General features: G+C 46.0%; 1 protein-coding gene across 1 annotated transcript in view; it reads right to left on the bottom strand.

Annotated features, from left to right (window-relative positions):
• The window catches only part of LOC308322301 (GDNF family receptor alpha-4-like), a 76297-nt gene that overhangs the window by 16664 nt on the left and 32077 nt on the right, over positions 1-27556 (bottom strand). Inside the window, exons 2-4 of the mRNA XM_080773503.1 lie at positions 8523-8837; positions 1957-2028; positions 6-109 (exon numbers count right to left, since the gene is read on the bottom strand). Of these exons, the coding sequence (XP_080629629.1) occupies positions 6-109; positions 1957-2028; positions 8523-8837 (491 nt within the window). The remainder of the gene's footprint in view (positions 1-5; positions 110-1956; positions 2029-8522; positions 8838-27556) is intronic.

Genomic DNA, 27556 nt, shown 5'->3' on the forward strand with positions numbered 1-27556 from the left:
AGCACGTACTCGGAGCGCAGCGAGCCGCACTTCTCGTACAGGCCGCAGTCCTGGGCCGCCTTCAGGCACTGGTTCTGACCGTCCAATGAGAGCAGAGAGGAGGAGGAGGCTGAGGGGTGGTTTGGGGAGGAGGGGGGAGGGAGGAGACAACGAGAGAGGGTTAGTTAGGGTCCAGGGACAGTGGTGGAAAGGGAAGAATTATTCTCAACTATACACAGTCAGTCACTGCAGAGCTTAAACCAGGAATTAATTCCACTTATGATTGGATAATTCAAATTCAATCCAGTCTTGTTTTCTTCTTACACCTAATTTCTTCCTCCGCCTCCTCTAGTTCTGTCTCTCTCTCTCTCTCTCTCTCTCTCTCTCTCTCTCTCTTCTCTGACTCTCTCTCTGACTTACCAGCCGCTGTGTAAGAAACAGCTGGTCAATGTTCTCTCTGTGGTGCTTTCACGCCCCGCTCGCGCTGTACTGTACTGACCACCTATCGTCCTGATTGGCTGCCTCGTCTCTAGGCAAACCACACGCTTTTTGCCTCTAGCCGACCTCTCAGCCATGGGATGTAAGGCAGCAGCTGGTAATTAATTGACGTCATCAATTTGTGTTTACCTACAGTAAGTAAAAGTATCAATACTGTAAGTATGCACAAGTACTTTGCTAAGTATGGTTGTCTGTCACGAGACATGGCCAAAGCATTTCCGGGGGTCCCCAGCCAAAGAACGTTGAGAACCTTTTATGGACCAGTGGTTCTAAAACGATTCCATGTCAAGGACCCCCCAACGTTGATATGTTATGTTATATGCAGACGCTCATCTGAAAGTGGCGAGTCCGCACACCACAGCTCGCTTCTGGGGAGTCCCTTCTGGGGAGTCCCTTCTGGGGAGTCCCAGGAACAACATATTTTCAGATGGGGGGGTCGGCGGCCCACTGACACAGAAAGATATGTTTTTTCAGAAAACTGTCATGGTTTAGAAGGCATTTGTAGAATCTTGTGTCAGGTCTAAAATGGGTTAAAAGCAGATCTACTATATTTCCAAATAGCTAATTAATTACAGGGATAAAGTGGTAAAACTTTAACCCTATGATAAAACTGATGTATTAACCCTATGATAAAACTGATGTAAGACACTTTCAGGGGGGACCCCTGGAACCATGTTGTTTTTGAAGCAAATTCTATTATAGTTTAGTCATATAGTCTTTGGACTGAAACTTCATTTAGTTTTAGTCACATTTTAGTCACCTGGAAATGTCTTAGTGTTAGTCTAGTTTTAGTCGACTAAATGTCATGAGATTTTAGTCCGATTAAATCTACAGGTGATTTAGTCGACTAAATGTGTTTTGGTGGGCCTTGATGCCGTCGTAATGAGTGTTATTACACATGCTGAAAATAGCTGATCTACAAGCTATAGATCAGCTATTTTCAGCATGCAACCAAGAGTAAAATGACGTATAGTAGATCTCTTGTCCACTAGTCCCTTCTAACATTTTAGTCCTAGTTTTTTGTCGACGAAATTGTCAGTATATTTAGTCTTAGTTTTAGTCATCGTAGCTTAGTTTTCATTTCGTTTCCATTCGTTTTTGTCAGAGTGAAAAAGGTAGTCGACGAACATTCTCCTCTAGTTTTAGTCGACGAAAACAACACTGCCTGGAACCTCCTCAAGGACCCTCGCCGGGGTCCCCGGACCCCACTTTGAGAACCCGCGTGCGTCAGACGATCAATGCTCACGGTGACGTATTGACGGACAGATATGGATTTAGGTGTGATTGCGTGACAAAGGTTAGCACGCTGCACGCCCTGTACGCCTGCCATTAAAACACTCCATGTGTGACAGAGACGCACATCGACTCGCAGCGCTCCAAACGTATGTGTGCATTGTGCACGTGCACCGCGCACGCGCGTGCGTGCGTGCGTGCGTGTGTGTGTACGGCGTGTGTGTGTGTGTGTGCGTGATAACTTACCGGACACTAAGGACGCCATCCGTATGTCCATGGGCAGGTCTTCATACGGAGACACCTCTAGCTCGTCCTCGCCTGGAGAGAGAGTGAGAGAGAGAGAGAGAGAGAGAGAGAGAGAGAGAGAGAGAAAAAGACAATTAAACACAAACTTGTATTATTACATTGAAGTGGTCAAAACAGACAATGGGTTCTCTAGTTGCCTCTCTGGGGGTGGTCTTCAGAGATTAGTTAGTAGTTTATAGTTATGTAAGGGATAATATCTGGCTAGGTGGTCATTCATTGTCGGGAGATAATTCACCGACAGGGAGTCGGTGAATTACTGCTTCGTCCATTTCTCGCTCAAAATGTTTCAAAAACATTTTGATAGCAACGTTTAGCTGTAAATGACATTGTGTGTCACTAGTGTGTGCGTTTACATGGCTGTCATGTTGGAAACGGCAGTAAATCAGCGGTGGCGAAAGCCGCACAGCTGGTGCTCAGAGGGTTTGATTAGGCAGAGGTCTGTATAGAGCAGAGCGGAGCGGTCCGTTATCAACACATAACTCACCGCTGAATTCAGTGATTGACCAATCAGAATCAAGCATACTATGAGACTAGCAGATCATGTCTGTCTGTCTGTCTGTGTGTCTGTTTGTCCCGCTGTTACGTCACCATGACTCAGCCATAACCATATAAGGAGTCCCCAAGCAGCTAAACGTCCAAAACCCAAATATGTACGAGCTGCGTTCGCTTCCCGCGTTTGCGCGTCTTACTGGTAGATAGTATAGTATAGTATAGTATAGTATAGTAATAGTATAGTATAGTATAGTATAGTATAGTATAGTATAGTATAGTATAGTTCAGTTCTAGTTGACCTCCGGGGCGGTCTTCAGGTCTTCAGAGATTAGTTTCCCTCAGACTGACAGACTGAGCTAAAAGCAATAAGAGAAGAGGTTGTAGGTTTGATTAAAAATGTTAAAAATGGCAGACTATGTCTATGTGAGAGAGAGAGAGAGAGAGAGAGAGAGAGAGAGAGAGAGAGAGAGAGAGAGAGAGAGAGAGAGAGAGAGAGAGAGAGAGAGAGAGAGAGAGAGAGAGAGAGAGAGAGAGAGAGAGAGAGAGAGAGAGAGAGATAGTCAGAGAGCGACAGAGACACAGACACAGAGAGAACTAGAGGAGTGAGGAAGAAATTAGGTGTAAGAAGAAAACAAGACTGATTGAATTTGAATATCCAAATCATAGTGGAATTAATTCCTGGTTTAAGCTCTGCAGTGACTGACTGTGTATAGTTGAGAATAATTCTTCCCTTTTCCCTACGAACTATACCTAACATGAGCCGGTGGGGTTTAGCTGAAGTGCTGTGTCTGTGTGCTGGCCCCGCAGCCCGGTGTCTCTGTCTACACCCACTGTCTCTAACCCATTTTAGGCGGGGACCCCTTTTGGTGTTGGCATTATGTTGTGCTTTAGCTATTGAAAAATAGCAGATCTACAGAGCTCATAGCGCGCCACCGAGTGGCGCGCTATGAGCTTGTAGGTCTGCTATTTTTGAAAAATCGAAGAGCGACTGACATATAGAAACATAGCTTTTCAGAAAACTGTCAGGATGTATAGAAGACATTTTTTAGAATCTGATCTCAGGTCAGAATGGGCTAAGAATCCAGGCCAGACCTGACCTGACTACAGCTTATAGCCGCGCTATTGTTCACAGACTTGGACAGAGCAGCGAATATAAGAGCCATAAAGTAGATGCTCCTGACTGCCTTTTCATAACTCTAGCTGTGCCATCATCACTAACAGAAAACAGCCTTGGTGCAGTTGTTGTTTCTGGGTTGTTTTTTTCTCTTTTTTTGTTGGCTGCCGTACAAAGCGTGTCCAATTCGCATCATCTACTCTCCTGCTGACTGGGGGAGAACGGAGCTGTCGTTTACTATTATATTGTTTTGTGAACTTGATGCGTCCTCAGCAAAGAGAGCTCATTTAACCCATTCTGACCCGAGATCAGATTCTAAAAAATGTCTGTTTGAAAATGACAGTTTTCTGAAAAAGCTATATGTTTCTATCTCAGTCGTTCAAAAGCAATGAGCTTGTAGATCTGCTATTTTTCAATAGCTAAAGCATGACATAATGCCAACACCAAAAGGGGTTCCCGCCCAAAATTGATTAAAGGCACTGTGGTTTACGGTGACCCCAACGCGCTCACTGCATACACTGACACACAGCTAATGTCCCACGCCGTGTTGCCATGTCTGCTTATTATAATGACGTTGGGCTTGAGTACATCTACATTATGTTAATAACGGGACGTCCTCATGACCGGTGCCCGTGTGTCGGTTCCCACTAATGTTCTGGCTGGCAGCTCTCGGTGTCTTTGGCAGTGCCACGTCCTGCTAGTCTCATTCTCCTCCTGGCTGCTGTTTTCTGGCTCACCCTTCCATCATACTGATTTTTATTGTTAGTAGCATGTGTACTCTTCTTGCCGATGTTAAGTATTTCTGCACGCGGCATTCTGGTGTAGCACCCGTCGTCTAGAGACTTCTGCAGGGGGCAGCGGTGGCCGAACGGTTTGCGGAGTGGTCTTGATACCGAAAGGTCGCCAGTTCGAATCCCCGGACCGGCACGTTAAAATTACCACCGCTGAAGTGCCCTTGAGCAAGGCATTGAATCCCTACCATGAAATGTTCTACGAGCAGGGCCAGGCTGTAAACAAGTTCTTGAGCTTAGTCCACTTCCCTGGGTAAACAAATAACTTTGCTTTGCTTTGGCTTCAGGCTCCAGCATTCACTGCAGCCGTATAGGAGAACAGACTCTACCGTTGCACAGAAGACCTCACCAAACTCTCTGTCTCTATACAACAGAATGAAATAAAGAAAGCATTGGATCAAACCCATTCAGAAGGACGAGCCGGTTTAACCGAGATGCCAAACACACCAACACAACTATACCAAACCACACAGCTGACCCCAAACCTACCGTACCAAACACACCAACACAACTATACCAAACCACACAGCTGACCCCAAACCTACCGTACCAAACACACCAACACAACTATACCAAACCACACAGCTGACCCCAAACCTACCGTACCAAACACACCAACACAACTATACCAAACCACACAGCTGACCCCAAACCTACCGTACCAAACACACCAACACAACTATACCAAACCACACAGCTGACCCCAAACCTACAGTACCAAACACACCAACACAACTATACCAAACCACACAGCTGACCCCAAACCTACAGTACCAAAAATCTCTCAGCAACGTTTTGTGTTTGGTGAATTATCGCCCGACCTGATCGTACTACAGACTCTCACATCCATAGCTCGTCTATGTCTATGCCATAATTATGCACACTAAGGGTTTAGAAACCACAGAATGAACTAGAGAGAATAGCATTAAATCACTTGACAATCCGACAACTTGTTTGCCAGTGCTTGACTTTTGCCAAGTCTTTGGCCAACTCGTGTGACTTAGTTCTGAGGACAGTTCTGAGGCCAGTTCTGAGGCCAGTTCTCGACCTTTGCCTTTCAAATATTATTTGAAAAATGAGTTACTAAATGTTTTTCCCTTTGCTATTTTCAAAATAGCCATGGATAGAAATGTTAATGCCCTCACGAGTCTAGTAATAAAAAAACGTATTTGTGCCGGCGTGCATGCGTAAGTGTGTGTGTGTGTGTGTGTGTGTGTGTGTGTGTGTGAACGAGCTGGCTAACTTCTCCCCTGTGGCCCATTAGTGTAATTACACACTCCTCGGCTCCCAGCGCTGCTAGGCTAGGCTGCTCTAGCGCGTCATTACCATAAATATATAGCCACCCCGAATGGGGATTTACATACATAATAATAATAATAAAAACTAGAACTGCACTCTGTCGAGTGCATACTTGCTTGTTGCACACTAGTAGGCCATAAATAGTGCGCAAGCAGAGCGCGCAAGTACTTTCGACCTCAGTAATGACTACTTGTGCCTGAAATGGCAGTGGTGCCAGATTACATACATGTATACATAGGAGCATTACCTTTAATCCGACATGAACGACAGATATTATATATAGAAAAAAAAAAGAAGCCAAAAACCCCACCGCATGCGCTCAGAGCTGCGGTGGACTCTGGGTGGAGTTATGAACATTTCCAGCTGTACCACTCGTTCTGGGATAATTATGACGACATCTGATTAAAGTTAAGAATATACGGTTAATCCGGAACACCCTGATTTTATAACCACTTAAAACCCCATATTAGTATATGGTTGACAGGAGTCCCTCAGGGGTCGGTACTGGCCTGGGCTCTTTTCTGTTTTCATGTTATCGTGGTGGTGGAAAGCTGAGAGTATAGCCTATCGACAACACAATACGGATGTTGAGTGAGTGAGTGTGTGTGTGAGTGAGTGAGTGTGTGTGTGTGTGTTTGTGCGTGTGTGTGTTTGTGTGTGTGTGTGTGTGTGTGTGTGTGTGTGTGGGCGCACGCGGGTGTGTGTGTATGTGTGTGTGGGCCTTCATCTGTCAGTTATTCATGAACAACTTCATATTTCTCACTCCACTTCCCGACGTAACAATCACACTTAAGGTGAGTGTGCACTCTGTGTGCATTACGTGTGTGTGTGCGTGTGTGTGTGTGTGTGTACTGCATGCATTATGTGTGTCTATGGCACTTGTTTTTGTTACGCTGATTGGCTGAAGGCGTCTTCTGTCAACGCTGTACAACCATGCATTAGCAGGGTCCACACACACTTCTGCACACATGAACAGAAGAGTGGTTAGTTCCAACATCATTCGTCAGGAGTGGATAGAGTGGGTCATATAATTCAGACAATCATATTATTTGGAGGTCTAAAGGTCGGAGGTCCTTTGAGCCGTTTCCCATGACACTCGGTCTACCGTCCTGCCGAATTTCACGGAAAGCGACAGCACAGAACTGACCGATCTGCAAAAAGTGGCGGAAGAAGAAAAATAAAAAACGGTAGAAAAACAAAAGGGCCTTCGGACTTTGGTTGGTCCCTAAAAAACACACACACAAAAAGTTATAGAAGATGGAGATACGAGGTTCCTCCGCCCCTCAGCCAGGATAAATGACGTGACACATTTCAGCGTAGCGGCGCTGTAGCGCTATAGCGCTCCCGGCACCAACAGATGGTCAGCGGCAGGTATTCACTCTCATTAGGAGATTGGTCGCCATGCCGACAGTGATTGATGGTCGATATTAACACGTCTCTGTCAGGTGGAAACCTCACATGTGCAAAACGTGTTTGTTACTTTTCAGCAAAAGTAGGAGACGTACAAAAACTTTTGAGCTTGTAGATCCGCTGTTTGTTTTTTGGCGTGACATTGTAGTTTGACATAATTATAGGGCAGAGAATTTTTGTAATAAAATATAGAAAAATGTTAACATACTGTATGGACAATATACAAGGTTTCTGCCCGACAGCTACAATATGTTTACATTATATTTTGTGATGGCAGCGTGTGCTGTGTGTGTGTGTGTGTGTGTGTGTGTGTATATATATATATTCATTTATCAGTCGCAGTTCCTTTTCGGTGACACGGTAGTTTTTTCAACAGGGAGCGGGAAGTCCACACCCCTTTTAATTTAATTTAAGTTAAGTTTAGACAGACACAGATATAAATCTGGGGGGGGGGGGTGTTATGGTGTCAGAACACAGATGCATGCTGGGACCGGGGGGATGGAAGAAGTACTGGAAAAAGTTACGTTACTTTCTGGCCTTGACAGCCCATACATCCACAGAGAAAAGTCCTATCTGATTGCATTAAAAAAAACGTTAAACGATGTTAAAACTCACTTTGCCATAACCTCTATTATTCTGTGAGGAACCTTTCTCTGAAGAGAGTCGATCTACTGTACAAGCTTGTCAATTGATTGATTGATCTTTCCTGAAAGACATTTTCAGGAGCAATAACACCATCTACAAGTCAGTGTTGTTGAGGACGAGGCACGGTCACGATAAAATACTGTGTCCCGTGAAAACGTAACATGCTGTTGTCGCGCGCGTGCACGACCACAGCATTTGACCACCACATGTTGGGGGTTTGAGAGAGAGTATAGGCTACCTGGCAGTATAGGCATGTAACGATTCACTCAACTCAAGATACGTTTCAAATCACGATATTATAGGTTCACGTGACAGAATTGCCCTCGTTGATGCATTAACGAGCGTCAACGAGCGGCAGCTGGTCACAGTCACACACACACCCCTCCCCTCTGCAGTGCTCTGAACTGAACGTGGCCGCAGTCTTATCTAATTTCTCTCCAAAAGCCCTTGAATATGATGGAACGTGATTAAGGATCACATTAATTTCATATCACACACACCGATCGATTTAAAAAAGCGGATTGACCTCATGCTTCCTTCTATACATGAGGAGTCCAAGCTGCTTCTTTTCATCCAACAGGGGGGGGGGGGGGGAGTTTCCCCGGCCGGATGTAGCGCGTGGAAGGAACACGTTAATTCCGACCAGTTTGTGGGGTGTATACTTAGTTGGATGCTAGTGTTGCATGCGTTGTGAGCGTGTAGATCTGCTATTTACCGAACCCAAGAATTAGAGAGAGAGAGAGAGAGTAGTGTACCTGGCAGTAGTCGCACGCTCCAGTAGACCCTGAGGCAGTGCTCCTCTCTGCGCGCGGCTCCTCGCTGACACCTGCAGGCCAGCAGCTGCGGGTGTCGGGCCAGCAGGGCGTCCTGGCTCTCCAGGCACTCGGCGGCCGTGCGCTCGCCCAGCGCCGACAGCGCCTCCTCGGCCGCGCACAGCTCCAGGCCGCGGTACAGCGCCTCGCAGCGCGCGTCCTCCTCCACGCAGGCCCGGTGGGCTTCCACGCAGTCCGGCGCGGGAGGCCACGGGGCGCCGGCAGCAGAGCCGGGGGGCGGAGACATGAGCGACACGCCTAAGACAAAAGGAAAGGAAAGGCACTATGTTTACCCAGGGTAACTGGACTAAAGGTACTATGTTTACCCAGGGTAACTGGACTAAAGGTACTATGTTTACCCAGGGTAACTGGACTAAAGGTACTATGTTTACCCAGGGTAACTGGACTAAAGGTACTATGTTTACCCAGGGTAACTGGACTAAAGGTACTATGTTTACCCAGGGTAACTGGACTAAAGGTACTATGTTTACCCAGGGTAACTGGACTAAAGGTACTATGTTTACCCAGGGTAACTGGACTAAAGGTACTATGTTTACCCAGGGTAACTGGACTAAAGGTACTATGTTTACCCAGGGTAACTGGACTAAGGAAAGGAAAGGTGCTATGTTTACCCAGGGTAACTGGGCTATAAGCCCATAAGAGGGAGGGAGAGCATGTTTATGATGATAGTTTGGGGATGTTTCATTTGGGGCAGATTCACACTATGGTCCCGGGTGCACACTCGGGACCACTTGGCAGATGTTGTGGTTAGTGTGAATGCTGCGTACCGTTCCTGGGAGTGGATCACCCAACCGTCCCCGGGACCACATGTGACCAGATTTGACTGAGAGACTGCCATCGCGCAAATTCCAGCTTTTCACCAGAGGAGAAAAACATTTTTATTTGTTTCTTTTTTATTGAGTTTATAGCACAAACAGACTCTTCACATACTAAAGCATGTCTGAAATAAGTGTCAGAGCTGAAATCGACGATGTAAATATGAAATAAATGCTTAAACATTAAACACAGAAGTGAACCTTTCAAGACATTAGGCTACTCTATAAGCCATATCTCCAAAACTGGTGGGCCAAACTGAACAACCAATACAGTATGTCAATTTGAAGCTATGATTCCCTGCTTTCATATGACATGAAAAAACGAAAATGGGAGTCTCTCAGTCAAATTGCATTGTGAAAGCATTGAATATACAGTTGAATGAAGTGTACTCCGGGGGCAGAAGAATCAAGGCCAATGTGAATCATGGCCAGCGGGGACCAGGGAATCGTATTCGACTGACTCAGTGTGAATCTACCATTAGTTTGTTTTGAATGTTTTCTGTCTGATAGTTTTTGAGCGGTGCACGATGTGGTGTTTAGAGAGTACGACCTATTGACCCCACTGTTTACAGCCGGGCCATTCACACTGCGCAGCCAACTAAACACGCACGCACGCACGCACGCACGCACGGAGCCTGCAACGCTCAGTTGAAACGGGTGTGTTGTGTTTTTGTTTTGCAAGATGCACAGCTGATGTTCATCCGGTTTTTAGTCCATGTTGTGGACTTTCCCCTTCAAAGTTATTTACAGTTGAAAAAAATTATAAAGATTTGAGAACTCTAAAAGTCTGTGATGATTCTATTTAAGGCTGCAAGACATATCGAACATGTACCTTCCTCGATCGAGATACCACATCATGCCAGGTGTACTGTACAGTACATATCACGAGACGCCATTCATTGACGAAAATACATGGCATGTCTATTATGTCTATTTGCTGATTGATCAATATATTTATTTATCTATTTGTTTGTTTGTTTGTGTGACATTTCTTTGACATTTGAGATGCATCATGTCGTTTTCGAGGGGATCGGCAAAACCCCGCAGAGTGGACCGTTCACGTTGAGCACAGCTGCCCCCCCCCCCCCCCTCCCCGCCCCTCTCAACTGCACCAATTAACCCATTCTGACCTGAGATCAGATTCATACGAGGTTTCCACTGGACACACACTGGTCTGATTAACCCATTCTGACCTGAGATCAGATTCTAAAAATGTCAGTCGTTCTTCGATTTTTTTCAAAAATAGCAGACCTACAAGCTCGTAGCGCGCCACTCGGTGGCGCGCTATGAGCTTGTAGATCTGCTATTTTGCAATAGCTAAAGCATATCATGATGCTAACACCAAAATGGGTTCCCGGTCAGAATGGGTTAAAGTACTTCCCAGACAGACCGCAGCCCCTCATGAAACTGCTGCTGCTCCCCAAATCCAAACGGACAATTTCCATCTTCCACCCTGAATGGCAGCAGGCCTAATATTAGTATTGCGATTAGACAAAGTGTACGAAATACACTCGTGTCTTTATGTATGAAGTGTGTTTCGTAAATTGCGGACCCCCTTGAAAACGAGATGGTTCATCTCAAGGGATTGCTCCTAATAAAGAAATGTCAGACTAGGTGTGCAATAATGCAACTGAATGTCAATGTGTTTTACACGTTGAATTAAGATGTCTTTCGTTTGCTAAACTTAACCTGAAGAAAGAAATACATTCAAACTATACACGGCAACTCTTTTTTGGGTACTTATACCGTGAGTCATATTGCTATTGAGGTATTCAACAATGTTATCAAACATTGCATGCTTTTCTAACATCCTGCAGCCTTAATTCTATTCCATTCCACTCCACTCTAGTGCTTTACATCCCCTTGGGAGCTTACTGTAAACAATTCACACCACACCTTACGTTAGGGAAATTACTCCAACAGCTATAGCGAGCACACACACAATGAAATGGACTCCTTTTTCAAGTTGAATGAATTCATGACAAATGCCTCTCTCAGTCCTAAACTTGCATGGTCATGTTGTGTGGGGAGTGTGCATTTGTGCGCGTTGTGTTCGCACGTGCGAGAGAAAGAATGCATGCCTGTGTGCACGTTTGTCCTCGCACGTGCGAGAGAGAGAAAGCGCACAAACGTATGCGTGCGTGTGTCTGTGTGAGTGCGTGTGACCGCACGTGCGAGAGAAAGTGTGCAAATGTGTGTGTGTGTGTGTGTGTGTGTGTGCGTGCGTGCGTGCGTGCGTGTGTGCATGACTATACCGAACAAAACACTGGGGTTCACAGAGTTTGATAGTGTATAATTTCTCATTTTATCTGGGTGGAATCTGGTGTGATTCGGTCGGACTGTAAGGAATAGCGTTCCCACTGCTGTCAACCTTCAGGCTTGTTGTGCGCAAAGTCACACACTCGCTTTGTTATGACCCGAGACTAAATTCTACAAATGTCTTCTAAATCATGACAGCTTTTGTTTTCTTTATCAGTGGTTCTCAAACCTTTTCGTGTCAAGGACCCCCAGAATGATCTGTATTTAGCCGCGGACCCCGTCTGAAAATACGTTGTTCCAGGGACCCCCCCGTCCAGAAGCAAATATTTGAGTTAAAAACGTTCGCTGTGAAAGTATATATATATTCAAAGATTTGCAAACATTTTCATGATTTCTACAAGCTCAAGCTATGAGCTTATAGATCTGCTTATTTTTCATAGTTTAAAACAATGGTTAAAGTGGTTAAAAGGTCAGGCGACACACAATTCATTCCAGGTCATAATGGCAGAAGTTACAACCCGAAAACAACATGACTTTCACTGAGACCTTCTCTTCGTAAAGGCTGGTGATGAAGCGAAGTGGAATGCATTATTAGCCCATTCTGGACGGGAACCCCTTTTGGTGCTTTAAGCATTGTTGTGTTAAACTTTAGCTATTGAAAAATAGCAGATCTACGAGCTTGTAGATCTGCTCTTTTTGAAAAATCGTGAAAATGTGGTGCAAATCTTTAAATATATATTCTTTCAGAGCGAACGTTTTTAACTAAAATCTTTGCTTCCGGGGGGTCCCTGGAACAACATATTTTGAGAATTTTCCTTGACATGAAAATGTTTGAGAACCACTGATATAAAAACATAGGTTTTTCAAAAAAGAATGTCAGGATTTAGAAAACATTATTTTGTAGAATTTTCCTCAGGTCTAAATGGATTATTAGAATGCACTGAGAGGGTTTGAAATTCTTTCTACTACGCTGCCACCGTCTGTAATGTGGAACGACCTACGGAAAGACATACTGTAGAGGGGCTAGACTCCCTGTTATACCCAAAGTCTAAACTATAGAGTCAGAAACAGAAGTTACAGAACAGCTCAGTAGATTGACAGTGTGTTGTCAGTGCGTTGTCAGAAACAGAACAGTTCAGTAGATTGTCAGTGTGTTGTCAGAAACAGAACAGTTCAGTAGATTGTCAGTGCGTTGTCAGAAACAGAACAGTTCAGTAGAGTGTCAGTGCATTGTCAGAAACAGAACAGTTCAGTAGATTGTCAGTGCATTGTCAGAAACAGAACGTTCTCTGTAAATATCCCTTATGATTCTACTGAGATGTATTCCAATACATCTTGTGTCTTGTATGTACAGTATATTTGTATTGTATTGTCTGTGTTACTGATGAATTGAGGACAAGGACTACAATGGAAACAGGCCTTTCTTCTTAAAGGTCGACTTCACCACGTTTCAACCTTCAACTTCACATCATTGATCCTCGCTAATGTTCATGATATAATAAATAGCAGCATTCTTGCGAACGAAGAGATGTGGTGTAGAGGGAAATACAATCTGGCCGATAGTGCAGAGCAAAAGACTACAATCTGGCCTATAGTGCAGAGCAAAAGACACATCGTCAAAATGTATGTAAGTTTAACACATTTAGTACCGGAACTGCATCAAAATAAAGGCGCTGCTTGCGCCAGAGTAATCGCCAGAGTAGTGATCGCTTCTATTTTGAAAGCCATGAACCGGAAATACTTTCTTAAAAAAGTTGACTGACAAAGTGCCATCACAATCTCCGATCATCTTAATATATTTATATACGCTCCAAAAAGAGTTCATATTTTGCGGGAGAGACGGATGAGGAGCAGAAACGCAGCGCCAGCATATCGATCCATTCATCACCACGGAGAGCGCCCTGGATGAGGAGATACGAGTCATTCTTTCCGCCGCGCTAACATGGGAGTCAATGACAAGCTAATAGTTTCACAGAGCGTTAGCATACGGCAAGCGAAAAGCGAAATGCCAAAAAAAAAAAAGAAGTAATTATTCTGAATATTATTATCTCGCCCCGCGTCGTTTGGACGTCGCTAGGACGTCCACAGACGTCTAAGGCACCTCTCGGTTCCAATCCTTATGACGTTTCAGGACGTATTATGTACAAAATGTGTTAAGTGGCAGAGGAAACCATGCAAGGCACCAACCTGCACATCGGGAGCAATTAGGGGTTCAAAAAAAGAGAAAAAGCCACGTTCGGGTGGGGGTCTGGGGTCTGTGGGGTGGGGGTCTGGGGTCTGTGGGGTGGGGGTCTGTGGGTTGGGGGTCTGGGGGGCCTTTGGACTTTGAGCACAGGGCCTATATCTTCACTCTAATCCGTCCCTGCGTCAGAGAGACGACATAATTGGATGACTCACTCTCTCTTTCCCATCTCGAGGTCCGGTCGGTTCACGACAGCTATTGCACTATAATGTGTAATGACAGGGCAAACGCACGCGGCCATAAAGATCCCAAGCCCGAGTGCAACTTGACCTTGTTTTGCATCTGATTGCAATTATCCATGTTGGCAAAGCATACTGTATATACGGTGGCTCCACGCCACGCTGTTTATCCCGTTTAGGCCCGACGTCAACATTAAAAAAATAAAAATAAAAAGTCTTCTAAATCCTGAAAAGTTTTCTGAAATTCCTAGGTTTCTATATCAGTGCATGGTGCTCAATATTTCATATGTCAAGGACCCCCAAATTATATGGAATTGGCCACCGACCCCCTCATCTCAAAATATGTTGTTCCAGGGACCCTCCCAGAAGCAAAGATATATGAGTTAAAATGTTCACTCTTTGAGGCACATTTTCACAATTTCTCAAAAATAGTAGACCACTTTAGCTATTGAAAAAATAGCAGATCTACAAGCTCGTAGTGCCGCGCTACGAGCTTGTAGATCTGCTATTTTTTCAATAGCTAAAGTATAACCACAATGCTTATAAACACCAAAAGGGGTTCCCGCCCGAAATGGGATATTCGGCCGCGCTTGGCATCTCCGACTGGCACCGAGGAGAGTGTGATTTATGCCGAGGTAGACCTGACAGAACGCCAGCGCAGTATAATCATCATAACGCTTTCATTTGATTACAGTGAACCGACTCGACCATCTCGCAAATTTGGTGCTCTTTTTTCTGGAAAATCATATTTTTACACGCCCTATAAAGTAGCGACGAATATAAATTTATGCCAGTGTAAAAATTTAAATAAACTAGAAAGGTTTACAATTCTGGGAAATTGCAAGTGTGGTTAAAACTTAAAACTTACTACGAGCAGCTGGCTATAAGTACAGCATGATGATTGATTGATTGATTGATTGATTAGGGTTGTCCCGATCCGATCACGCGATCGGAAATCAGGGCCGATCAAACGGATCGGGAGCAAAATAAAACATGATCAGGACAGATGCTCCATTTAATCTGGAAGTTTGAACCATAGATATTAACCCATTCTGACCGGGAACCCATTTCGGTGTTAGCATCATGTTATGCTTTAGCTATTGAAAAATAGCAGATCTACAAGCTCATAGCGCGCCACCGAGTGGCGCGCTACGAGCTTGTAGGTCTGCCATTTTTGAAAAATCGAAGAACGACTGACATTTTTAGAATCTGATCTCAGGTCAGAATGGGTTAATCAGACCAGTGTGTGTCCAGTGGAAACCTCGTATGAATCTGATCTCAGGTCGGAATGGGTTAAACAAATATAGATGCCTCATTGGTCGCTGCACTTTCGTCCGAGAGACCCGTCTCCATCGGGAGGAGGAAGTCAAGGGGAATCTCAGAAGGCAAGCGCTGCTGGGAAAGAGGGAGTCAGGCCTCTGATTGGCCTATACGGAACGTCCCCTTCCGTTCCTCCGTTTCTTATCGCTTCCTCTATCTATGCTTCGCAAGGAATCTCGGGAAAGCTTGCCAACGCAATCCATCCACGCATCGCCTCCCGCTGCCTCCCTCCATATACAACATGCTGTGGAATTCACCCGTTCTTGTTTCGCATTGTAACGGCGGCATGTTTTTCTCTTCAAACAACTAAACCGTCAGACTATTTTCCGCCGGATTTTTTTTGTGGATCAAAGTTGCAAATACTTTGGCGTTTATGCTCCAAAGGTAATAAGACAATCTAGGATTTAAATAGCGGGGAAGATGGGTTACGCAGTGGAACTGTTCATTTCCATTTTCCAGCCATTCAGTTGCACTAAAACCAACAGGTTGAGAAGCCCTGCTTACACTGTACTGTGCACGGTGCAGTGTATAGTCTGCTTACACTGTACTGTGCACGGTGCAGTGTATAGTCTGCTTACACTGTACTGTGCACGTTGCAGTGTAGTCTGCTTACACTGTGCTGTGCACGGTGCAGTGTAGTCTGCTTACACTGTGCTGTGCACGTTACAGTGTAGTCTGCTTACACTGCGCTGTGCACGTTGCAGTGTAGTCTGCTTACACTGTGCTGTGCACGTTACAGTGTAGTCTGCTTACACTGTGCTGTGCACGTTACAGTGTAGTCTGCTTACACTGTAACTGTGCACGGTGCAGTGTAGTCTGCTTACACTGTACTGTGCACGGTGCAGTGTAGTCTGCTTACACTGTGCTGTGCACGGTGCAGTGTAGTCTGCTTACACTGTACTGTGCACGTTACAGTGTAGTCTGCTTACACTGTAACTGTGCACGGTGCAGTGTAGTCTGCTTACACTGTACTGTGCACGTTGCAGTGTAGTCTGCTTACACTGTACTGTGCACGCTGCAGTGTAGTCTGCTTACACTGTACTGTGCACGGTGCAGTGTAGTCTGCTTACACTGTAACTGTGCACGGTGCAGTGTAGTCTGCTTACACTGTAACTGTGCACGTTGCAGTGTAGTCTGCTTACACTGTGCTGTGCACGTTACAGTGTAGTCTGCTTACACTGTGCTGTGCACGCTACAGTGTAGTCTGCTTACACTGTACTGTGCACGGTGCAGTGTAGTCTGCTTACACTGTGCTGTGCACGCTACAGTGTAGTCTGCTTACACTGTACTGTGCACGCTACAGTGTAGTCTGCTTACACTGTACTGTGCACGTTGCAGTGTAGTCTGCTTACACTGTACTGTGCACGTTACAGTGTAGTCTGCTTACACTGTACTGTGCACGCTACAGTGTAGTCTGCTTACACTGTACTGTGCACGCTACAGTGTAGTCTGCTTACACTGTACTGTGCACGTTGCAGTGTAGTCTGCTTACACTGTACTGTGCACGGTGCAGTGTAGTCTGCTTACACTGTACTGTGCACGTTACAGTGTAGTCTGTTTACACTGTACTGTGCACGTTACAGTGTAGTCTGCTTACACTGTACTGTGCACGCTACAGTGTAGTCTGCTTACACTGTACTGTGCACGTTGCAGTGTAGTCTGCTTACACTGTACTGTGCACGTTACAGTGTAGTCTGCTTACACTGTACTGTGCACGGTGCAGTGTAGTCTGCTTACACTGTGCTGTGCACGCTACAGTGTAGTCTGCTTACACTGTACTGTGCACGTTGCAGTGTAGTCTGCTTACACTGTACTGTGCACGTTACAGTGTAGTCTACTTACACTGTACTGTGCACGTTGCAGTGTAGTCTGTTACACTGTACTGTGCACGCTACAGTGTAGTCTGCTTACACTGTACTGTGCACGCTACAGTGTAGTCTGCTTACACTGTACTGTGCACGTTGCAGTGTAGTCTGCTTACACTGTACTGTGCACGGTGCAGTGTAGTCTGCTTACACTGTACTGTGCACGGTGCAGTGTAGTCTGCTTACACTGTAACTGTGCACGTTGCAGTGTAGTCTGCTTACACTGTACTGTGCACGTTACAGTGTAGTCTGCTTACACTGTACTGTGCACGTTGCAGTGTAGTCTGCTTACACTGTAACTGTGCACGTTGCAGTGTAGTCTGCTTACACTGTACTGTGCACGTTACAGTGTAGTCTGCTTACACTGTACTGTGCACGTTACAGTGTAGTCTGCTTACACTGTACTGTGCACGTTACAGTGTAGTCTGCTTACACTGTACTGTGCACGTTGCAGTGTAGTCTGCTTACACTGTGCTGTGCACGTTGCAGTGTAGTCTGCTTACACTGTGCTGTGCACGGTGCAGTGTAGTCTGCTTACACTGTACTGTGCACGTTACAGTGTAGTCTGCTTACACTGTACTGTGCACGTTGCAGTGTAGTCTGCTTACACTGTGCTGTGCACGTTACAGTGTAGTCTGCTTACACTGTGCTGTGCACGTTACAGTGTAGTCTGTTACACTGTACTGTGCACGTTGCAGTGTAGTCTGCTTACACTGTGCTGTGCACGCTACAGTGTAGTCTGCTTACACTGTACTGTGCACGTTACAGTGTAGTCTGCTTACACTGTACTGTGCACGTTGCAGTGTAGTCTGCTTACACTGTGCTGTGCATGTTGCAGTGTAGTCTGCTTACACTGTACTGTGCACGTTGCAGTGTAGTCTGCTTACACTGTACTGTGCACGGTGCAGTGTAGTCTGCTTACACTGTACTGTGCACGTTGCAGTGTAGTCTGCTTACACTGTACTGTGCACGTTGCAGTGTAGTCTGCTTACACTGTACTGTGCACGTTACAGTGTAGTCTGCTTACACTGTACTGTGCACGGTGCAGTGTAGTCTGCTTACACTGTACTGTGCACGGTGCAGTGTAGTCTGCTTACACTGTGCTGTGCACGCTACAGTGTAGTCTGCTTACACTGTACTGTGCACGTTGCAGTGTAGTCTGCTTACACTGTGCTGTGCACGTTACAGTGTAGTCTGCTTACACTGTACTGTGCACGTTGCAGTGTAGTCTGCTTACACTGTACTGTGCACGTTACAGTGTAGTCTGCTTACACTGTACTGACTGTGCACGTTGCAGTGTAGTCTGCTTACACTGTACTGTGCATGTTACAGTGTAGTCTGCTTACACTGTACTGACTGTGCACGGTGCAGTGTAGTCTGCTTACACTGTACTGACTGTGCACGGTGCAGTGTAGTCTGCTTACACTGTACTGACTGTGCACGGTGCAGTGTAGTCTGCTTACACTGTGCTGTGCACGTTACAGTGTAGTCTGCTTACACTGTACTGTGCACGTTGCAGTGTACAGTAGTCTGCTTACACTGTACTGTGCACGTTGCAGTGTACAGTAGTCTGCTTACACTGTACTGTGCACGGTGCAGTGTAGTCTGCTTACACTGTACTGTGCACGGTGCAGTGTAGTCTGCTTACACTGTACTGTGCACGGTGCAGTGTAGTCTGCTTACACTGTGCTGTGCACGGTGCAGTGTGTCTGCTTACACTGTACTGTGCACGGTGCAGTGTAGTCTGCTTACACTGTACTGTGCACGGTGCAGTGTAGTCTGCTTACACTGTACTGTGCACGGTGCAGTGTAGTCTGCTTACACTGTGCTGTGCACGGTGCAGTGTAGTCTGCTTACACTGTACTGTGCACGTTACAGTGTAGTCTGCTTACACTGTAACTGTGCACGGTGCAGTGTAGTCTGCTTACACTGTACTGTGCACGGTGCAGTGTAGTCTGCTTACACTGTAACTGTGCACGGTGCAGTGTAGTCTGCTTACACTGTACTGACTGTGCACGGTGCAGTGTAGTCTGCTTACACTGTGCTGTGCACGGTGCAGTGTAGTCTGCTTACACTGTACTGTGCACGGTGCAGTGTAGTCTGCTTACACTGTGCTGTGCACGGTGCAGTGTAGTCTGCTTACACTGTAACTGTGCACGGTGCAGTGTAGTCTGCTTACACTGTACTGTGCACGGTGCAGTGTAGTCTGCTGACACTGTACTGTGCACGTTACAGTGTAGTCTGCTTACACTGTACTGTGCACGGTGCAGTGTAGTCTGCTTACACTGTAACTGTGCACGGTGCAGTGTAGTCTGCTTACACTGTACTGTGCACGGTGCAGTGTAGTCTGCTTACACTGTACTGACTGTGCACGGTGCAGTGTAGTCTGCTTACACTGTACTGACTGTGCACGGTGCAGTGTAGTCTGCTTACACTGTGCTGTGCACGGTGCAGTGTAGTCTGCTTACACTGTACTGTGCACGTTGCAGTGTAGTCTGCTTACACTGTACTGTGCACGTTACAGTGTAGTCCAAACCCTGGACTCGGCAGCATACTAAGAACGTTACCTATCATGTGTTGCGTGACCAAATACTTTGACAGCATCCGTGCCTTTTTATCAGCATTGGGAAGACACACACACATGTGCACACGCACACACGCACACACACAAAGTAATCCGGCCCCAAAAAACATGAAATGAGTCTGACATCCCCCCCTGCAGTGAGAGGGAGGGAGGGGGTCCTAAACATGGGCTCAGAGCACGGCTGGCATGTCACCGCCTGTCTACAGCAGGATGTCGTCATGGCGCCCTAGGGTGCCGCTGTGTGACGCACGCCGTCCAGGAGGGCCGCGGAATGCTTGGAAAGATATTTGGAATTTCAATCAATGTCACTTCGGTTTAACCACTTTAGACCGTCTATACTTTTAAATGTTTTTCGTGGCTTTCGCCATTATTTTATATATTTTTTTATGGAGGGACAGACAGTAGGCTGACAGGAAATGGAGAGAGAGAGAGAGAGAGATGGGGGGGGGAAGACATGCAGTAAAGGCCGTCGGGATCGGGAGTCGAACCCGCGGCACACTGCCAGACTCGGACCACCGGCCCAAGGTGCCTGGACCGCTGAGCCATGGCCCAGGACCGCTGAGCCACGGCCCAGGACCGCTGAGCCACGGCCCAGGACCGCTGAGCCACGGCCCAGGCCACGTACCGTCTATACTTTCAGCCCATTTAGGACTGAGACCAGATTCTACAAAATGTCTTCTTAAATCATGACCGTTTTCTGGAAAAGCCTGTGTTTCTATGTCAGTGGTTCTATGTCAGTGGTTCTCAAGCCTTTTCATGTCAAGGACCCCCAGAATTATACGCATTTGACCGCCGACCCCCATCTGGCAATATGTTGTTCCAGGGACCCCCATCTGGGAATATGTTGTTCCAGGGACCCCCATGCAGAAGCAAAGATTTGAGTTAAACACCTTTGCTGTGAAAGAATATAATTATATTCAAAGACTTGCACACATTTTCACGAGTAAAACAAAATAGCAGATCTACAAGCTTGTACGAGCTTGTAGATTTTTTCAACAGCTAAAGTATAAAATAATGGTTAAAGTGGTTAAAAGCACAGATGCGTTCCCAGTCTTATTTAATGGGTTACTAAGACAGACCTGAGTTGAAATGTACCTGCTGCGTTCTTTTTCAATCTAGCACGATATACGTAAATTGCTCGTAAATTGGCTATATTTAATAGGGATGCAGGGGTTCAAGTGGGTAGTTATTTTCAATCCATCCTCGTGGCAACGGATGTTCTCTCAAGTTTTCCTCGTGACATTATTGTATCTTAGAGGGAAAGACTGACACAATTATACGTACGTATACCGTAATGTAAGGTGGTAAATGGTGATTTATATAGAGCTTTCATCCAAGGCGCTTAGATTGTGCATTACATTGAAGATCGCTGTCCTTCAGTTAAACTCTAGAGTAGGCTAGTGACAGATCGCTGTCCTTCAGTTAAACTCTAGAGTAGAGTAGGCTAGTGACAGATCATTGTCCTTCAGTTAAACTCTAGAGTAGAGTAGACTAGTGACAGATCACTGTCCTTCAGTTAAACTCTAGAGTAGAGTAGGCTAGTGACAGATCATTGTCCTTCAGTTAAACTCTAGAGTAGAGTAGGCTAGTGACAGATCATTGTCCTTCAGTTAAACTCTAGAGTAGAGTAGACTAGTGACAGATCACTGTCCTTCAGTTAAACTCTAGAGTAGAGTAGGCTAGTGACAGATCATTGTCCTTCAGTTAAACTCTAGAGTAGAGTAGACTAGTGACAGATCACTGTCCTTCAGTTAAACTCTAGAGTAGAGTAGACTAGTGACAGATCATTGTCCTTCAGTTAAACTCTAGAGTAGAGTAGGCTAGTGACAGATCACTGTCCTTCAGTTAAACTCTAGAGTAGAGTAGGCTAGTGACAGATCACTGTCCTTCAGTTAAACTCTAGCGTAGAGTAGGCTAGTGACAGATCACTGTCCTTCAGTTCAGTTAAACTCTAGAGTAGAGTAGGCTAGTGACAGATCACTGTCCTTCGGTTAAACTCTAGAGTAGAGTAGGCGCAGATCACTGTCCTTCAGTTCAGTTAAACTCTAGAGTAGAGTAGGCTAGTGACAGATCGCTGTCCTTCAGTTCAGTTAAACTCTAGAGTAGAGTAGGCTAGTGACAGATGGCTGTCCTTCAGTTCAGTTAAACTCTAGAGTAGAGTAGGCTAGTGACAGATCGCTGTCCTTCAGTTAAACTCTAGAGTAGAGTAGGCTAGTGACAGATCACTGTCCTTCGGTTCAGTTAAACTCTAGAGTAGAGTAGGCTAGTGACAGATCACTGTCCTTCAGTTAAACTCTAGAGTAGAGTAGGCTAGTGACAGATCGCTGTCCTTCAGTTCAGCTAAACTCTAGAGTAGAGTAGGCTAGTGAAAGATTGCAGCGTAGTGAGGTTTTCTTGATTTGGGAGGATTTTTGTTAGGATAGAGTATTAGGATCTTTCTATATATTATTTCTTCCTGCAGCCCTGCTCACTGTATTCCCCCTCCCCCCATGGTGCCCTATAGGCGTCTGCATGCTCTGCCTGTAGGGAGGGCCGGCCCTGCCCCTTTACTTAGTATACGTATTTCTATATTGATACTTTTACTTATAGCAAAACAATACTTTTTCCCCACCACTGCCAACAGAGTGTGGGGGCGTGACTCCCCCTTATGCCTAAACGCACGTCATTTACCACCAACTCTCTGAAGACGCCATTCATGTTCACTCTATAACTGCAGCTGGCTAATATTACTGGTGTTTGCAAAATATATATATTTTTCCTTTGCAATGAGGTTAATTTCCATAATGTATGTTACCTCATTTAAATAATGTGCAAATAGCACTGGAGCACTTCCGACAGTATTTGTGTTTGTGGACACAGTTATGGAGAGCGTTTCACACCCTTTAGTGGCTAAAGTTTAGTGGCTAAGGCTGTGCCTTAGCCACTAAACCCCTTATCCCTTATCCCTTAGGCTGTGCCTTAGCCACTAAATCCCTTATCCTCCTGCCTTCACGCTTCATGACCTCGGCTATTTGTCTTTCCGTTTGGACTTGCACGCTCTGCATTCGATGCTTTCTTTAAAATGTGCTTTATGAATAAAATTGACTTGACTCGACTATAAATGTGTATCTGTGGGACAGAGCGTCAAACTAAATGTATAATGCCTCAAACTCCTACGATTCCCGAAGTGCTTGTCAGGGTGGAGGCTGCCCGGATCAATACGATTGATTGCTATATGAATGAACCCGTCAGTCGTTCCGTCAGCCATAGAGTAAGACAGGGTTTTACGACAACTACGTTCACTTCATGAGGCTTCAGTTCAGTCCAATTCTACATATAGACTTCTATTGGCGAATAGGGACGGCGGGAGTTTACGGAATGCATTGGAGTCTATGGGCTCGCGGGGGTACGTGAGCCACGTGACCGGGCTGTTCTCTGCCCCCTCAATGTCGTAACTCTGTCTATACTCTACGAGTAAGACGCGCGAACGCGGGAAGCGAACGCAGATCGTAAATTGCAATAACAATTAGAATAAATTACGAATTAGTGTCACTCAGCTCCATATATGGGCACAAAAGGGGCCAGGTCCACAACAAACAAATCACTGGCCCCTTTTGTGCCCATATATGGAGCTGAGTGGACCTGGCCCCTTTTGATGCAACACACTCACATATTTGGATAGCGGGACAGACACACGGACAGACAGACAGACACACACACAGACATGATCTGCTAGGTCTCATAGTAAGTGCTCACTGCGTTCGCAATTATGGCTCTGCGTCAGTCGTATACCGGCACGCCACCATATCTGGCCGTCAGCCCGTCACGCCATCGTGACATGCTCCATATATGGTCGTCTCCTCCGTATATGAAGATCACGACACTGACCTCATCAAAGCCTGGATAGCCATACATGGGAGTCACAGTGACGTAGAGTCTGTGGGGGCCGGAGGGCCAGGGCCCCCCCAATGAGGATTTTCGGGGGAATTGCACCCAACCGCACTAAAGACAGTCAAGACCCTGTCCAACACCGCCCTCCCCTGGCTAAACCAGGCATGGGCGCGCATGAGGATTATGAAAACGATTCGTTTCTGCATGCATGGAGAAGACCGGATCATCACCTAGATCTGCATATATGGAGCTGGCCAGCAACTCTACGTCTGACCTCAAACCCACAGATCTCCATATAATGGAGCTGCCCTGTTCTGACATTCCATAATACGTTGATCCAGATATACACCAAATAATACAATAAATAAACATGAAGGAATACCGACAAAAACAGCCGTCCTGAACGCAGTGGAAAACTGTCAGTGAGGAGCCCCCACCGGGAGGACATACTGTTGTATCCTATACTGACCCACCTGTCAGTGAGGAGCCCCCACCGGGAGGACATACTGTTGTATCCTATACTGACCCACCTGTCAGTGAGGAGCCCCCACCGGGAGGACATACTGTTGTATCCTATACTGACTCACCTGCCAGTGAGGAGCCCCCACCGGGAGGACATACTGTTGTATCCTATACTGACTCACCTGCCAGTGAGGAGCCCCCACCGGGAGGACATACTGTTGTATCCTATACTGACTCACCTGCCAGTGAGGAGCCCCCACCGGGAGGACATACTGTTGTATCCTATACTGACTCACCTGTCAGTGAGGAGCCCCCACCGGGAGGACATACTGTTGTATCCTATACTGACTCACCTGCCAGTGAGGAGCCCCCACCGGGAGGACATACTGTTGTATCCTATACTGACTCACCTGTCAGTGAGGAGCCTCCACCGGGAGGATGTACTGTTGTATCCTATACTGACTCACCTGCCAGTGAGGAGCCCCCACCGGGAGGACATACTGTTGTATCCTATACTGACTCACCTGTCAGTGAGGAGCCCCCACCGGGAGGACATACTGTTGTATCCTATACTGACTCACCTGTCAGTGAGGAGCCTCCACCGGGAGGATGTACTGTTGTATCCTATACTGACTCACCTGCCAGTGAGGAGCCCCCACCGGGAGGACGTGCTGTTGTATCCTATACTGACTCACCTGTCAGTGAGGAGCCTCCACCGGGAGGATGTACTGTTGTATCCTATACTGACTCACCTGCCAGACTACCAACACCAACAAAAACTATGAGAAGAAACAAAGAAAGCCGGTGATAGGAAAGCGAAAGCCGGTGATAAAATAGAACAACTTGCGTTGGGCTTCATGGTTAAAACACTTTGCCTGCCCAACACGAGTTACCCATCGTTTTGCACTAGGACAGAAAGCTCTCACTGTATACAATCCTGACGGGTGGAAATGTCCAAAAAACATTTCCTTTTCACAATTCCATAATTTTTTGTCACTATAGGCTCTCCAATGCATGACTTTTGAAGATTACGTCATGTATCAGCCAAGAGTATGGACTTTGATATTTTGGGGGGTGTCGGGGCCTGAAAAGGTTTAGAGAGAACCGTCATACTATAAGGACTATAGATTTGACGACACCCTGATAACCTAGTATAATGCATTTTATTCTCAGAGTGCCTACAGGGTTACAAGCATTGCAAGTATATACACACAGCATAGGCAACAAATAATGTCATGGGACGCAGCTAGGCTAAACTAAAAGGGCCAGGGTTAAACTAGGAACAAGAAATAAAAAAAGAAAATGCTTTGTAAAAAGCTGGGTTTTTAGCATCAGTGGACTGTGGTGCTCTCAGGTGCAAAGGGGTGATGACTGGAGCGCCCCAGCTGTGCTGTGCCGTCCTTCAGATGAGAGGCTGTTAGAACTCAAGTGCAGGCGTTGGTCCTTAAAGATCTGAAGCACTAATCATAAAGAGTATATAGCCTGGGGAGACCTGGAGAAGGATCCAACCTGGCAACCCTCCCTCCATCTGGTGACCTGGAGAAGGATCCAACCTGGCAACCCTCCCTCCATCTGGTGACCTGGAGAAGGATCCAACCTGGCAACCCTCCCTCCATCTGGTGACCTGGAGAAGGATCCAACCTGGCAACCCTCCCTCCATCTGGTGACCTGGAGAAGGATCCAACCTGGCAACCCTCCCTCCATCTGGAGTGAGTGTACATGTGTTCTGCTGCAAAATGGCTGCCTTGCATCAAGCCGGGTGTGATGGGCACCCGTCTGAAGTTCACATGGGGTGATCTGCAGCCACGTTAGGAGGCACGCATATTGTCTCTGTCGCGTGGAAACCTCATGAGTCCAAATCTTGGCCTGGACCGTGGCTCAGCGGTCCAGGCACCGTGGCTGGTAATCAGTGTGCCGCGGGTTCAACTCCCGTTCCCGACGGCCTTTACTGCATGTCACCCCCCCCCCATCACCCCCCCCCCCCCCATCTCTCTCCCCATTTCCTGACAATATAAAATAAAGGCGAAAGCCACAAAAAGATAAAACATTTAAAAATATATATATAAAATAAATCTTTTCAGGATTCGAATAAAAAAAACACACCAAAAGTAGCAAATCGACAAGCTCGAAACGCAGAACACTTGAAACGTGATTCCAGATACATACAGTACACAGACTAAGACGAGGACAGATATACATACAGTACACAGACTAAGACGAGGACAGATACATACAGTACACAGACTAAGACGAGGACAGATACATACAGTACACAGACTAAGACGAGGACAGATACATACAGTACACAGACTAAGACGAGGACAGATACATACAGTACACAGACTAAGACGAGGACAGATACATACAGTACACAGACTAAGACGAGGACAGATACATACAGTACACAGACTAAGACGAGGACAGATATACATACAGTACACAGACTAAGACGAGGACAGATACATACAGTACACAGACTAAGACGAGGACAGATACATACAGTACACAGACTAAGACGAGGACAGATACATACAGTACACAGACTAAGACGAGGACAGATACATACAGTACACAGACTAAGACGAGGACAGATACATACAGTACACAGACTAAGACGAGGACAGATATACATACAGTACACAGACTAAGACGAGGACAGATACATACAGTACACAGACTAAGACGAGGACAGATACATACAGTACACAGACTAAGACGAGGACATCACAGGATGACAGGAGGCTACAATCAGGCAAATGAACACTAGAGGCTAACAGGACACTCAAACATAGGGCTTGCATATAGACACAGGGACTAAAAACACTCGGGTAAATAAGCTTTGTAGAGCCATGTGGGTGTAGGTCGCCACTCTAACCAACACGGCCGCTGAGATGGTGAAAAGTGAAACCTATAAGCAACCGCTGAAAATGGTGGCCTAGGCCAGGATGGACTATCTGGAATGAATGGATATCGTCCTAAATTAACAATCTTTGGTGCTACACATTGGTGGTGGGGGAGGTGATGGAAAGCTTGCAGAGCTAATTGTTGGTGATCTTTTATTAGCTTGAAACGTCACCTTGGAGGCGTTTACATATTGTACAAATTGTGACGCAGGATCCAGTGTGTGTGTAAGACGTCCTCTGAGGTGAGTTAGTGGCCTGCAACATGTGACTGCAGGAAATTATTAAGATATACATGTAATATAATTGTTGTTATTAATATTAACCCATTCTGAACGGGAACCCATTTTGGGGTTAGCATCATGTCATGCTTTAGCTATTGAAAAATAGCAGATCTACAAGCTCATAGCGCGCCACCGAGTGGCGCGCTACGAGCTTGTAGGTCTGCTATTTTTGAAAA

This window comes from Protomyctophum bolini (assembly GCF_963924005.1).
Source record: "Protomyctophum bolini genome assembly, chromosome: 10".
Lineage (NCBI taxonomy): Eukaryota > Metazoa > Chordata > Actinopteri > Myctophiformes > Myctophidae > Protomyctophum > Protomyctophum bolini.